This window comes from Emydura macquarii, unplaced genomic scaffold (assembly GCF_026122565.2).
Source record: "Emydura macquarii macquarii isolate MOO-44397 ecotype Brisbane River unplaced genomic scaffold, CSIRO-AGI_Emac_v2 contig_2636, whole genome shotgun sequence".
NCBI classification, from domain to species: domain Eukaryota; kingdom Metazoa; phylum Chordata; order Testudines; family Chelidae; genus Emydura; species Emydura macquarii.
In genome coordinates, this window is record NW_027132773.1 from 25747810 (window position 1) to 25763941 (window position 16132).

A 16132-nucleotide genomic window follows, 5' to 3' on the forward strand; every position below is an offset into this window, starting at 1 on the left:
AAACTCAAACTTTATATATTCAAGCTTTTGTGGCTCATTTAATTTCCTGACACAAAATGCCTGACATAGGATTGCCTTCAGATTGAATGACTATGGTTAGTATTGCTTGTTTTGTACTATCTAGCACCCCTGGTAATCTTCACAGAAATTAAGTACGTGGAAACATACTTGCTGTTATGTAGATTATCTGGCAAACCTGTGAGTGCTATGGGCCATATTCATCTCTGGTGTTACTTGCTATGAAATCAGAGGAGTTACACCAAGGAGAACAAAGTTCCATGCCTTTCTTTCTTTCTTTTTCTTTCTTTCTTTCTTTCTTTCTTTGTTCAGCTATTTTTCATTTTCTTATGTAATATCTGTCAACAGCTTCACAGTTTATGTATAGAAGGAGCTTTCTGCAGAAGTCTGTATTATGTAACTGGTGTACAAACTGATCACATTACAATGCCTAATGGCATCACTTCACCCCGTCAATATACTTCAGATATGTCAAGTGGACATTGACTTTGGTTAGCACAAAAACAGTCATCATGCCATTCTAGCGGATGGGTATTTCATGTAAACAGCTGAGTATCTATATAAGCCATCTATGAATCTTAAGGTCACGATCCTAGAATGAGAAAATCCAAATGACTGCACTTGCTGAATGTTCACGTCTAGGGTTAAGAGGATTTTCCACAATTAATCCATCTTTTAGCCAGATTACTTTAAATAGGATAGCGACCTATAAAATGAAATTCTGACCCCTCTTGGATTAGATGCTGTGGACTTCTCCACCCCCCATTTTATCTCTTCATAAGAGACCTCAAGAGAAACTGAAAAAATAAGCTTCTCTGCACCCAATATGACTAATTAATTTTTTTTTCTCTTTCTTGGAGGGTAGCTAAATATGGATTGGAACTACAGCCACTTACTTGACCATTTTAAAGACATACACTCTTCCCTAGTAACATGGAGGATTATTTGCCCACAATAGTGTAATATGCAATGTAAAATAAAAAAAACAAATGTATTCAGTGGTAGCAATTTAATAATAACTATATTCCTGTAAAGAATGCTGTATTTTAATAGTAAATATGAAGCCCACAATGTGAGTTTAAATCAAATTTCTTTCATTCTCTGACTCACAATAATGAGTGTGAGGTGTAATTGCAATGCCTAATATCCTCCATAAGGGTCTATAAGCTTTTACTATATTTATAAAATCTGGACCAAATTACGGCATCACTGATACCCAATGAAACTCATGGGATGTATCTTATATTTGAATTGGCTGTCTGTTTTAGCTCTTATAACTTCTTGAACATAGAAACAGGGATGAATAGAAATTCTCAATTAATCAAACTATAGAATATAGACAAAATCTAAGTAGGTTAGTTAAATGTTACAAATCCTATATTAGAATTAGCATTCTTACTAGGAGGGGAAAATAGCCTGAAGCTCCATGCAAAATTCAAACAAAAGGATTCTTTAATGTTGAAAACTTTTTCTTTTTTGTATTTTTTACGTGTGCTTTTCTAGTTACGACCAAAGTAAAAAAAACCAAGATGTCACAAGAAAGGCTATTTCTGTGCTATTTCCAACTCAGCAGGAACTAAGTAGTACCAGAAAGCTCACAAGAAAGGCTTTTCCAGCAAGATTTCCATCGTGATTTCTACAGAATAATTCCTTTTAGGTTTGCCAATTACTAAAGCCATATTTTCATGACAAAAATCTGTTAACAGGATTAAAAGTAGGACAAAATAAACCTATTCTTATGAAGACAAAGAAGAATATGATAGATAGACCATAGTGCATATAGATCAAATCTACCCCTAAAGATGACTCAGAGAAATACAATTCTTCCCTTAGGCAATGGAGCAGCTATGCAGACACTCTACACAAGCTTCATCAGACAAGTACAGCAGTTTGCTTCCCTCCCAAAACACTGCCTCTAAGAAGGGAAAGCTAGTGGATTTTACATGAACATGAGCAATGCCCTAAAGGGAGCCTCTGTTGAGATGGACTCTGCACTGGGTTGTTGGGTGCATACTCAACCTTCCACACACATCCAGAGCCCAATAGAACTGCGCTGATTCTGCTACCAAGAGGCAGGAACTGGATTTGCCCTTTAATCCATTTTCTTGATATAGTCCTATGATACATCCTTTTACGCCTGAGGAATTCTTCGCGGAAAAAAATAAAAATGCTGCACACATTTTAAAATTCTGCAAAATTCCACAAATTTTATTTGTCAATAAATAAATGTGGGGAGCAGAGTGCACTGGCTGCATGGAGATGGGAGATCCTCCTGACAGACAAAGACTTGGTGGTGATGCTGGACTCAATCGTGACACAGTGGAAGGGCTGGGCTTGCCCCAGAAATACCCTGGGACCCTGCCCCTCTGTGCCAGGTGCACCAGGCTCAGCCTGGCCCAGCAGGAGCCAAGTGTGCAAGGGCTTAGTGTGGGGGGAGGTCCACGTGTGCGGTACAAAAATTCTGTGTGTGGCAATCTGGGTGTGGGTGGCTCACTGGGGAATCCATGTGAGGAGCAGATCTGGATGCACAAGGGATGATTGGAGGGTTCCAGGTGCAGGAGCAAATGGGACTCTGCAGGAAGGGTCCAGGTGAAGATGCTTGGGGCTCAGCAGGAGGGGGTCTGGATGTGGAGGGATGGGGTTTGGCAGGAGGCTCTGTGTGTAAGGGTTTCAGTGGGAGAGGTCCAGGTGCTGGGGGAGTGGGGTGTGGTGAGAATCTGGGATTAGCTGGTTATGGCTCAGTGGGATGGGAGTCTGGGCATGGGGGGCTTGTCAGATTGGTCCAGGAGTGGGGGGGGTGGGGCTCATTGAGGTGGGGGTTGAGTGTGGGGGCTCAGTGTGTGGGTGGTCTGCTATTGCAGCTTCCCTTTGCTTCCCCATCAGAAAGTCATTTTTCTACAGGAAAACAGAGCAATCTGTAGGGGACATGAATCCTGCATGTGTGCAGTTGTGTAGAATTAAGATGAGAACATAAGAACCATCATACTGGATCAGACCAATAGTCCATCTAGCCCAGTATTCTGTAGTCAATGCCAGGTGCTTCAGAGGGAATGAACAGACAGGTAATCATTAAGTGATCCATCCCATTGGCCATTCCCAGCTTCTGGCAAACAGCAATCCCTGCCTATCCTGGCTAATAACCATTGATGGGCCTATCCTCCATGAATGTATCTAGTTCTTTTTTGAACCCTGTTATAATTTTGGCCTTCACAACACCCTCCAGCAAGGAATTCCACGGGTTGACTGTGCATAGTGTGAAGAAATATTTCATTTTAAACCCACTGCCTATTAATTTCATTTGGTGACCCCTAGTTTTTGTTTTATGAGAAGGAATCAATAACACTTCCTTTTTCACTTTCTCCACACCAATCATGATTTTATAGACCTCTATCATGTCCCCTTTTAGTTGTCTCTTTTCCAAGCTGAAAAGTCCAAGTCTTATTAATCGCTCCTTATATGGAAGCTTTTCCATACCCATAATCATTTTTGTTCCCTTTTTCTGTAACTTTTCCAATTCCAGTATATCTTTTTTGAGATGGGGTGACCAGATCTGCATGCAATATTCAAAATGGGGGCCTACCATGGATTTATTAAGAGACAATATGATATTTTCTCCCTTATTTTCTATCCTTTTCCTAATGATTCCCAACATTCTGTTAGCTTTTTTGACTGCCACTGCACACTAAGTGGATGTTTTCAGAGAATTAGCCACAATGATGCCAAGATCTTTTCCTTGAATGGTAACAGCTAATTTAGACCCCATCATTTTATATATATAGTTGGGATTATGTTTTCCATTGTGTGTTACTTTGCATTTAACAACACTGAATTTCATTTTGTTGCCCAGACATTCACTTTTCTGAGACCCCTTTTTAACTCTTTGCAGTCTGCTTTGGACTTAGCCATCTCAAGTAGTTTTGTATCATCTGCAAATTTTGCCACCTCACTGTTTACCTTTTTTTGAGATCACTTATGAATATTTTGAACAGCACCGGTCCCAGTACAGACCCCTGGGGGACACCACTATTTACCTTATCTTCATTCTGAAAACTGATAATTTATTCCTATGCTTTGTTTCCTATGTTTTAACCAGTTACTGATCCAGGAGAAGGTCAACACTTTACCAGGATCACCTTGAATCCATTCTCAGTGCACACATTGAGGCAAGGCTTTCAAATGAGCAAGGGTAAGCCACTTTTACTAAACTGTTAAAATCAAAGGTCCTCCTCAGATACAGTGTGGAAAGGTGTGTTTGTCATGCTTTGACCACTGGAGCACAAAGTGATTGAAAATAAAAAGTAAAGTGTACTATCTTGGCCATAGCTTGCCATTACTCTTTATGCAAAACTATCAGTGACTTTGTTGGCCATTCTGTGCAGAATAATGGTAGGATACAGAAAAACCCAGCTCAGCTAATAAGGTTGTGCAGCTAGACACAACAGTATTACAATGGTTAAAGTTTTTACAAATCACTCAAGACTAAATAGTGACCTCGCTGTTACTGTAAAAATATTCAATTAATACATGTTGCCACAAAATGTTGGTCTATACTTTAACAGCTTTTGCCATTGTTTCTCACTTCGCTAAAGCTACCCTTCTTCTAGCTCTGCCTTCTCAAAAGCTATCTGGAGAGAGATAAGAAGAGGGTGTCTAAGACCTGGCCTACACTACAAACTTAGGTTGATGGAAACCACTTTACATGGACCTAACAATGTACGTGTCTACACTACCAGGTCCCATCCACCCACTTAACTCACCTGTTACGTCGACTTAATTACTCCACCTCCATGAGAGGCATAGTGCTTAAGTCAATGTTGATGAGTGGACAAAGAGGTAGTGTAGACGCAGCTTTGTTTAAGTCAACTGAATTTGCCTCCAGGAGGTGTCCCAGAATGCTCTGCTGAGATCGTTCTGGTGATGGCTTTTAACTCCGCTGCACAGCAGCCAGGTACACAGGAAACAGCGCCTCCCCTCTTAAAGCCTCGGGAACTTTTCAATTCCCATTTCCTGTTTGATCAGGATGGAGAGCTCACCAGCCCTGCTGATCATGGCAACCCAACGCCCAAACACACTCCAACCTGGAGAGCATAGGAGCTGGCAGATTTTTATTGGTCTGTGGGGAGAGAAGTCTGTGTAGGCACAGCTCAGAATCAGCCAGAGAAACATAGTCATCTATGAGAAGATTACACAGACCCGGGGGGGGAGACAGACAAAGGCTACACCTGCTACATGCAGCAGTGTTGCATGAAAATCAAAGAACTTTGGCAGGCGTGCCAGAAAGCGAGGGAGGTGGACAGTCATTTTGGTTCTGCATTGCAGACATGCTGTTTGACAATGACCTGCATGTGATTCTCAGCAGCAACTCCACCACTAACCCCAAAAGCAGCATAGATTCCTCACAGGAGTTGGAGTCCCGGGCCACCTCAGGCAATAACAAGGAGGTTTTGGATGAGGAAGAGGAAAATGGGAGACAGGCAACTGAGGGATCCATTCTCCCTGAGAGCCAGGAACTATTTTTAACCCCGGAGCAGTCCATGCAGATGCAGGACAGCATTGTGGCCAACTGTGAGGGGAGGGAAGGCACCTCTGGTTGGTATGCAATTCCAATCAAACAGTAGGGGCTATATGCTATTATATTTTATGTTTAATAGGAAGAAAAAGTGAGGTTCAGTGATTATCTGATTCCTAGTGGCCACTCCAGCTATGCGAATGGTGCCCCCTGGAAAAAACTGTTTATGTGCTCAGGGAAGGCCTGGAAATCCTACATGGAGATCTCCAGGAAACTTTCATGGAGGTACACTGCAATCCGTTGCCAAAGGTTTTTGGGGAAAGCTGTCTTATTTCTTCCATCATGGTAGGACACTTTATCATGGCACTACAGTATTAATTCTGCTGGCATCATTGCAGTACACAGCATAGCAGCATAAGGACCAGGTCTATACCCAGATGCTTGCAGCATCTGCTCCCTTGCCACCTCTGTTAACCTCAAAAAACTGATGTCAGATAGGATCACCTAGGGGAGACAATGGTAGTTTTCATTATAAGTGCTCATACCACAAACAATAGAGCATGTGATCCTCTACCCTTGATTTCCAGGTCCCTCAACCAGGGTTTCCCTAACATGCTGATGATTTGGGTGGCAGGGATCAGCGTTGACCTAAAAATCTTCAAACCCATTGCGACTGCTACCAGCAGCATTAAGGGAAGGGGAGGGGGAAGGATTCCTTTTTTCTCCTGAAGCCACAACCTCTCCTCCCTGCCAGAGCCACCTCAGACAAAGACCACACTTTGGGAGGCTCAGCACTGGTTTCCAGTCTCCGTACACCACCCATGTTGCTAAGGGGAGGGAGCATTGTCCGCCTGCCTACCTGTGCTCCTGATGCGGGTTGCCCAAAAGTTGCAGCGCAAGGCCCGTCTCCCATGGCCTTGGGCCATATTCACCATAACTAGGATAGGAAACAGATTCATTGAATACCTAGGGATACTGATTATGTTCTTGCTTGCACTTGAATGGAATAAAGGGAGTGATTTTAAAATAGCAACTGTGTATTAGCCTCAGGGTGTGCACTGACAATGGTTTCCTTGTGCTTCGCATGCCTTATAGTGGAAAGCAAGGCCTTCAGCTCATCCTCCAAACCAGCAGAGAGACTTTCCCAGATTAGAAAACAGAAAAAAAAGAACATGTGATGACATGTTCAATGAGATAATGAATGCCTCTGAGACATCAGACATGAAGCAAAGAGCTTGGAGGATTTCACTCTCTGAAAAACTGGACATGGACATGGAAAGCACGAGAGCAGCCCAAGAGCATGAGCGTGGCACACAGGATGAAATGCTGCAGATTATGAAGGAGCAATTGGAGATATTGAGGCACCTACTTGAGCTTCAAGAGAAAGAGCTTACAGCTAGAATCCCTCTGCAGTCCTTGCAGAAAGGCCTGCAAAACATCACCCTGTTGCCACTCCACCTCCCCCAAACATTCCAGGAGGTTGGAAGGGGCAGGCAGGGGAAGTGCAATATCCTTTCCACTCCACACTGGGAGAGGGTGCTAAGAACAAAAGACTGCCATTCAAGGACTTTTGGTGGGCAAGATTTCTGTGCTTCTACAGACAAGCTGACTTTGTTTCTCTCCTCCCAATTTTATAACACCATTTGTCCAAGGTTAAATTATTTTCCTGGTCTTTCCATTTCTTTAGGTTTGTGCAATAAAAGTCAACATTTCTAGAAAGAAATACTCTTCATTTATTCAAAGTGGAAGGGTGGGGGGTAGAAGGAGAGGTAAAGGGAAATTGATGTAATGGAGGGGATGATATGGGAAGGCACAACACAGATAAGCAGTGCACGTTACTGTGTGTCATTACTGAAATGGGTTTTCAAAGCCTCCAGGAGACACAGTGCTCCTCGCTGGGATCTCCTTATTGTCCTGGTATCTGGCTGCTCAAAATTAGCCAGCTCCCCACTCCAGCGGAAACTTCCCTCCCTTTGTCTCACAGATGTTTTAAAGCACTCAGCAGACAGCAATAATAATGGGAATACTGCTTTCACTGAGGTCTAACCTAGTAAGCAAACGCTTTAAACCTTCAAAGGCACATTCCACCACCCTTCTGCACTTTCTCACCTATTGTTGAAACGCTCCTTACTGCTGTTCAGGAATCCAGTATATGGCTTCGTGAGCCAGGGGAGCGAGGGGTATACTGTGTCTCCCTGGATCACTATTGGCATTTCAATGGCATCAATGGTTATTTTGCGATTCTGAAAGAAAGTCCTTCCTCACAGCTTTCTGGACAGACCTGTGTTCTTGAAGATGTGTGTGTCATATACCTTTCCTGACCATCCCCTACTGTTATTAGTGAAACACCCCTTTGATAGGATGTTTGGCAAAGGAAAGCTGAGCCAGTCTTCTGTTACCTGAGCCCAATTAAGATAGGAGAATTGGAGCCGGCTGAGTAAACCGGCACTTACTGGGCCAGTAGGGAGCAGCTGCCGGGCTCATTAGCCAGGGGCTACAGAAGGCTTACAGGAAGGAAGTGCAGTGGAGAAAAGCCAGAAATGGAGAAGCCACAGAGTAGGGAGGAGGGTTAGTTCCCCTTGGTTGGTGGTTGAGACTGCGAGGCCCCTGAGACTATTAAACTGCATTATTTGTAAATCGAAGGTGATGGGCAAGCAACCTGTAAATAAACTGCACTGGGGGGAGCATGAAGCCTAGGTCTCTGAGTGATTTGGGGGTGCAGAGGACCTGAGCAGCAGGAGGGCCCTGCATGAACCCACTACAGCCCCCTATGGTCCACCACTGCTTGCAACACTATTGAAAAGTATCCCTTTCTGTTTATGTACTCTCTGGAAAGGTGGTATAGTGCCAAGATAGGGATATGCATATGCTATCTATTGCCCCACAGTTAGGGAATCCCACTGCTGCAAAACCATCCAATATGTCCTGCACATTGCCCAGAGTCACAAACTTTCTTAGCTGAAGTCGATAAATGGCCCTGCACACTTGGATCACAACAGATCCCATGGTGAATTTACCAACTCCAAAATGAGAACATTTGTATGATCTGTTTATGCCATACTTTTTAATTTGCCTTTACTCCACTTTTTAAAGAAAAGATCAAAGTTATTGGTGTGGTTTAGAAATGTTAAATTACCCCTTTCAATTATTTCACTGCCTCTGGAATGGGGGGTGGGAAAGAGGGATGGGTGAATGACTTAGTGTTTTCTGTGGGTTCTTTTTCCTTATCAAAAAGTTCAGCCTTCTTTCTTTTGCAAAATGGAAAACAAGTATTCATATATTCACTCAAAACAGAACAGGGCTAGGCTAATATAATAAATGATATCTTTATTATCTGTTGAATGAACATGATTCATCCACCTGTCAAAACTTGTAAAACGAGTAGTGCAAAGAAATTAAAGTAGATATTTTCATCGAACAGAGATGTATTTTAGACAGTCATCTATTCTTAGCCGATTCTTGTGCAGTCTGCCGTTGTAACTTCATTTTACCCACTGGTTCCTAAAACATCTGTTTTAATCATTCAGCCAATTGCACTTTTTATTCTGCAGCATACCAACCATCATGACATTTAAGAGATCTCTATTTCAGAAGATCCCAATACTTTAACACGCTGCCATACAAATGTGAGGTCAAAGGATATGCAGGCTCTATCTTGTAGAGTTTTGCTGCTTTCCACTTCAAGCACCTCAGTGACATTTACTTCTGTGCTAAGGATATAGTGTTTTATATCTTGAGGTCAAATTTTTCCCATTATCCCAGTATAGCTTTAAACTACCTTTCAGTGCTCTTAGTGGGTTCTTTTTTTTTATAGTGGAAGACAAAAGCATAATCATGAAGTAACAAAAGAATGAAAGAGAAAAGCAGTCAAACAATACTCAGCAGGCATTGCCCTTTTTTGCTCTTACATTTAGGCTGATGATGGAAACTTCTAATGAACAAAACCCACATACTGTTATCGTTTGCATCTCTGAATCCAGCTAGCAGCAACAACCTGTGACACAATGCATCCTCATGTATACTCTTATGGTGTGATTGTGTATCATTCATGTTCACCCTTATAGTATAGTTGTGTATTGTTTAAGGCAAAGTATGTCATGTAAGATGTTTTTGAAATGCTTATGACATGCTGAACATTATTGTTATAGTAGTATGTTTGTTGTGATGTCATGTGTATGGTTATGAGGCTTCACTGTGTAATTTTCCCAAATATATGTTTCATGGCTTGAGGCAGATCTAGGCAAAACTCTACAGAGCTGGGCCATTCACACCTCACTAAGACTTATATAAAACCATCCAGCTCAGCATTCCAAGAACAAAGGACCAGCCCAGACGTCAACAAGCGAATCCACTAAGAACCACAATGTTTCAGAATGTGGAGAAAAGGGAACCTCACACACCCATGAACAGAAAATGCTGCAGAAATAATAATTAGAAGAATGGCTTCCTTAGGCACGTACGTGAGTTTGATGTTCTGTTGGTTGAGATTCAAGGTAACTGAAGTGTCTGGAAATTTATAAAACCACCAGACTAGGATCATGGGAGGTTCAGAAGGCTTTTTTGTGCCTTTGCTAATGTGCTAAAATATGGTTTGCCTACTTTAAATTTACGTTTTTTCTCATATGTTTCTAAATCCTCCCAACTATGTTTCATTTTTACACCTACATACTTACAGATAACCAGAAGCTGTGTAGAAAAATGTTCATAATAATGGGACTATTTCTACCATGCTATATACCCTGGGCCAGAGCCTGAACTAGTGTACGTCAACTAGACCTATTGACTTCCATGAAGTTATACTAATTTCCACCAGCTGAGGATCTGGAGTAGTAATTATAATCTTGAATGCCCACGTAAGCCTTTTCTTTTCCTCAATCATTGTGCCTCTTACATATGTCTAAAATTCAATCCAGCATCTTGTTCATTAAGATGCTGATCCAGTAGTCTATCCCTATTCAGCAAAATACTTAAGCATATTCTTAACTTTAAGCATATGCTTTAGTCCTACTAACATCAAAGCTTGATTTGTGGACTGAACGGATCAGGGTCTAAATTCTTTGTAATAGTTGAACATTCAAACTCAGTTTCATCCTATTCAAAAACTCACTGGATTCTTACAAGTTCTGGGATTGCTCCAAAGACATCTTTTCATTGACTTAATGGACTTTGGGTCAGGCCTTCTGTTAGTTTCAAATAGCAATCTGTTTAAATTACTTTGTCTCTGTGTTTATCAATATAAATATCTTGGGAGTGAAAGAACAATAGCAGTTTATCAGAATATTTTCTACCTAAATTGTGTGCTCATGAGTTCTTGGAATGGGCAATTGCATATGTGTATACGATCTTTCCAGTAAATATATATATTGATTTCTTCTGCTTGTTGTGGGTGTTAATAACATTTAGGGTGTAAAGAAGTGCCCATCAGGAAGCAGGGCCTACAGCAAAGCCAGTCTCCCAGCAACCTAACCAATGCAGCTGGCCTGTAGTAGGCTGTCTAAGTGGCCACACCACCTGATTGGTTGGAAAAGTCAGCAGACCAGTTCTTAATCCCTTCAGCAGTAGCAGCAGCAGCACAACCATCACCGCCACCATCACAATGCTGCTCAAAGCATATATGCCATGGCTGCAATAGCTCCTGTGCCTGCTTGCCTCCAGCCTTGATCTAGGCCTGTTCCAGCCTTGCCTCCTGTCTTGCCTCACTCCACATAAACTGCTTCTGACCCTTGGCTCCAATTCCTAACTTCTGACTCCAGCTCTAACTCCTGCTCAAATCACTAGGTCCCTGACTCCTGCTCACAACCCAACCCTGACAGTGCCCCAGAACACTTTCAGAGATGTTTCAGCTTTTTTTTTTTTTTTTTTTTTTAAAGAGGAGCATGTCTAGAGATACAGGTTCTGTAAAGTATCAGTTAGGAATAGATTTGGGATATAAAGACTGCCTTGCTCAACTTTATTATCTTCAGCATTCCATGAATGCAACCCTTGCTCTTACTCAGTGCTTTATATTCCCCAATTTATAGCTAGATTCCCTTTGAACAAGCTCAGGCCAGATAGCCAAATAATTTTAGGGCTCTAAAATCAATTACAGATAAGGTCCAGGGTGATGAGCATCTCAGAAACCACCACTTCATTTAATTTATCTTGTCATTTCCTTATCATACAAAAATAGGTGTACAAAAAGCAGTTCCAATTATCATAATGCCAATTACTATATTTTATAGTGTATTAGCTTGCTTTATAATATAAAACTTCTGAAGAAGCATGTTAACTGAGAAAACTACAAGTAGCTTTGCCTGAGTATATCTAGGAACTTTATATATATGAGCACTAGTCATTATATTTTTGTCCCATTTAAATAAACAATTTAATTGTATGATTCTTGAGCTATTGTGATGATGTCCATAAGGCTCAGTGTGGAAACATGTTTTTATTTACAACAAAAAGCAAAAAGGCTGAAAAAGAATTATTTGAATGGCAAAACTACTGTATTAGCATTCTAATATTTTTTCCCCTTCTGGAAGTCATTATATGAAGAACAAGAATAATCATTTTAAAATAATGCACCAACTAAACAACAAAGTTTAGTGCCATAATCCAGGAGATTTAGTTACATTCATATGTCTACTTTGGGAGTTCACATAAGAAACCAAACAGAGGTGTTTATTATTCTCTTCTTTAGAGGTGGAGAGTGTGTCATCTCTTGCATCAAATAAATGTGAACCTATTGTGTAAATTAAAAGTCATTGCGGAACCATCAGCCAAGTGGAATGTTCCATTTTCCAAAATCCAGAAATACATTTATTTAGTCACAAATGCCATCCCTTGCTAAATTCAGCATGCCCTGAACTGGAAAAACATTCTCTTTCAAATAATAAGTACTGCATCTCTATCCACACGAGTCTTTTCTAACTTAAACCTATACAATAAAATACCAGCATTTAAACTCCGTTCTTATATACGTTTATCAGCTAAAAGTGTTTCCCTGTTCCAATTATAAGTGTCAGAATTCTTCAGCTTTACTTACTGCACCTATGCTCTGCCACCACCTTAGGGCTTAATTCTCCATAAAATATTAATGGATTTTCATTCTGAAGAAGTCCATGCAAGTCATGGAAGGTCATAGATCTTGGCTTTGTGGCAGCCTGACCTATTCAACAGCAAGCTTGCTTAATGTTTTGGTTTTTTTTTTTTTAAAGAAACCTGTTGAAAGCCACATTGATCTATGGAAACGCAAAAGATCATACTAATGAGCTCTGCTTCCCCCTGAAAACTTTTACGCCTGACTCAGCAAGTGTTTTATTTAGCTGCACAATGTCACTTTTTGAATTTTGTAGCCAAGGGATTGTGCCAGCTGAAAGCATGTAGCTGCTTTCCATGGGCATTGATGGGGATGGGCTCCACTCCATTTTCTGAAAAATATTTTGGATACTTTAAAAAATAATTTTTTTTAAAAAATCACCCATTAGGAATGGGAGCAGGGGGGGAGGTTCTGTTTCAGGGATTCATACCCTAAAGTTCTGCTTTTTAAGATTTTTCCAAACCGTCTTGGCGATTGATCTGTGTTTGATTGCTCTTTCCTAGCTGATTTGCCATACTTCCCAATGTCAGCTGGAGACAAATGCATATACTTGATATGTGTCTCTGTCTTTCCATTAGAAGCAAGAAAGATAGAGTTAAATGTTTGATATGTTCTTTATGGTTCTTCTGACTAATATTACAAAATGATTCTGTCAGCTGAACAAGGAAGAGTTGATCTCTAAAAGACTGAATCGCTCATTAAAAGAGCACATTTTCATGAGCCTAATTTCCTCAAGAAGCCATTAATTAATTAACTGAGCCCTTGTGTAATGTTTTATATGGGATAAATACTCAATTTATCCGGCATTTTTCTCCATTTATTTATTTATTTACTTGTATGTGTGGCTGACAGGTAAAGGTAATGACTTTCATTCTACCCAAATATTTTTCTTCATTATTTTTGACAAGTATAAGTAGATCTTTTTAGAGTTTTGAAATATATCCATTTGCTTCAGGTCTTTGCTAGGCAGCAAACATTTATAGCTTTTCATATAACAGACTGGAGCATCATGAAAGGATAATACTACACATTAGTGGAAGCAGTCATTTAGGGAAAAGATATAACCAGAAAATGACCAAGTTATTATGGTATTCATGTCATCTTCAGATCCCAGATCTTGTTACAAAACCTGGGAAATGTACCTTTCCAAAGACTAATGCCATTACCTTCCTGTTACTAATATTCTCAGAATTTGTGTTCACGGTTCACACTCAGAATTAGTAATTTATAAGACTGAATTAATGTAATATTACAAATATTGTCAATGAAAAAAGACATTGTTAACATTTGGCTCTTAATTTTATTGTCACTTACCTTCTCTGCTGACTGTGCAGTACCAAAAAAGATTGGAATAAAAGCTAACCAAATTATGCAGGTGGTGTACATAGTAAATCCAATGGGTTTTGCTTCATTGAATGTCTCTGGAACCCCTCTTGTTTTAATAGCATACACAGTGCATGTGACCATCAAGAGAATACTGTATCCAAGGGAACAAATAAGAGAAAGATCAGAAATGTCACATTTGAGAACACCCCTGGCATTTTCTGGATCAAGTGTCCTCTGCTCTCCATAGTCTACTACGATATGTGGTGGATCAACAGCAAACCAGATGAAGACTCCAAGAAGCTGCATGGATATGAGGCTGAAAGTGATCACCAACTGGGAAGCCGGGCTAATAAATTTTGGAGCAGTAACAGATTTTTTACCTTGCTCAAATATTCTGTGAATTCTGTTCGTTTTTGTGAGCAAGGCAGCATAACTGAAGCACATACCAAGTCCTAAAAAGAGTCGTCGAAATGAGCAGACCACAGTATCTGGAGCTGCGATCATTAAAAAAGTGATAGAGTAACACAGAAAAATCCCAGTCAATAGCACGTAGCTGAGTTCACGTCCAGACGCCCTGACGATGGGTGTGTCATTGTAGCGGACAAACGTCACGATTACAAAGGTGGTTGCAATAATTCCGAGAATAGCTATGAACACGGGCACAACGGCCCAGGGAGAATGCCACTCCAGTTTGATTATGGGGATAAGCTGGCAATCTGTGCGGTTGGCATTTGGTCTCTTATTAAATGGGCACAGTTCACAGGTGAGCTCATCCACTTGGTAATGGTACCCTTCACAGCGTTCACAGTGCCAACAGCAAGGCACTCCCTTTACTGTTTTCTTTCTTTCCCCAGGCTTACAGGGCAGGCTGCAAACAGATGCTGGATGAGTATGTTCTCTGTTAGCCCACTGCATGTCTTCTACCTATGGGTATAAAAAATTAATGAGCCTTTCATTTTCCTTCATTTATAATATCCTAATCCTGGCCAGAGGTTTGTCATAAATCACTGTGTGCTGACACTACAAATACAGTTTACCATAATAAGAAACCTGTTTCTTTCTCTTATATTGACTTTATGAAAGCGTTAAATGATTGTACCCAATAAATCATTCATGCCATTGGCTTGATGAGTGTCATTAGTTTCTATTTACCACTTTCTGCTGACCAAATTGACATCTGTAGAGAGATTTATTGATTCCAGGCTGATTCCAGGCTAGTTGAAAAGTAAAAGTCCTATATTAAAAAGTTTATAAACTAATCACATGCAAGTATAAATATCAGTAGTTTTCAAAATTTTAATTAGGAAATTTTGAGCAAGTGGGTTTGGAATTAATTTCTGGTACAGCAAAAGGACAGATTAAAATCTCCATGCATCAACTCTGACAGACTGAAAAAGGACAAGGGAAGAATCTACTTCCATTTAGACATCATGCTATCTCTTCCAAGAACCACCTGTTATCTGCTTATATGTTTTCACCCTTCAACTTTTGCTTGAAATTCATAAGAACTTTTTTTATTTCGAGTAGATAAATGTGTGTATACACCACATTCTGATTAATAATTTAAAGAGATGTCACAGCTGCACTGCAGTCCTCCTAATTTAAAATTTCCAATATCTTTTTATAGTTTAAAATATATACACATAGGGCAGCTTTGTTTCAAAAGGCCCATCAATCCTAGATCTCCACAATGACATATAATAAAAGAGGAAGTCTCCCCCACAAAAAAATAAAATAAAATCTGTAAAGAAAACTCATGGATCTGACAAGATTCTTTCTTAATTTCACCACCCAATGACTTTGGCCCAGATGCTGCCACCTTTACTCAGGTTGAGTAGCATTTGTTCCACAAGGGGCCCCACTGATTTGAATAGATCTACTTGCAGAGTAAAGTATTACTGCAGGGGTGGCAGAATCTGGCCATTTCCTTTGTGCTGCATCCATGACCCATACTTCATGCGTACATTATTTAATTAGATTGTAAGCTCTTAAGTGCAGGGACTGTGTCCTCATACTTGCCTGTAAAGTGCCTAGCACAATTTTGGATTTATAAATTGTATTTATAAATAAAACAGCATAATAAAACTTCACGTGGCATGGGTGTTTTCACCTTCCTCTGGCAGAGGACAGATTAAGCACAACATAACAGAGGTGATCATTTTGGCCCAAGCAGTAACTATTCCCACAAATTCCTGAGAGGA

At 40.4% G+C, this 16132-nt stretch overlaps 1 protein-coding gene across 2 annotated transcripts in view; it reads right to left on the minus strand.

Annotated features, from left to right (window-relative positions):
* The window catches only part of GRM8 (glutamate metabotropic receptor 8), a 424254-nt gene that overhangs the window by 50579 nt on the left and 357543 nt on the right, over positions 1-16132 (minus strand). For both annotated transcript variants that reach the window (XM_067564317.1, XM_067564318.1), the window contains one exon: positions 13920-14855. In XM_067564317.1, the coding sequence (XP_067420418.1) occupies positions 13920-14855 (936 nt within the window). The remainder of the gene's footprint in view (positions 1-13919; positions 14856-16132) is intronic.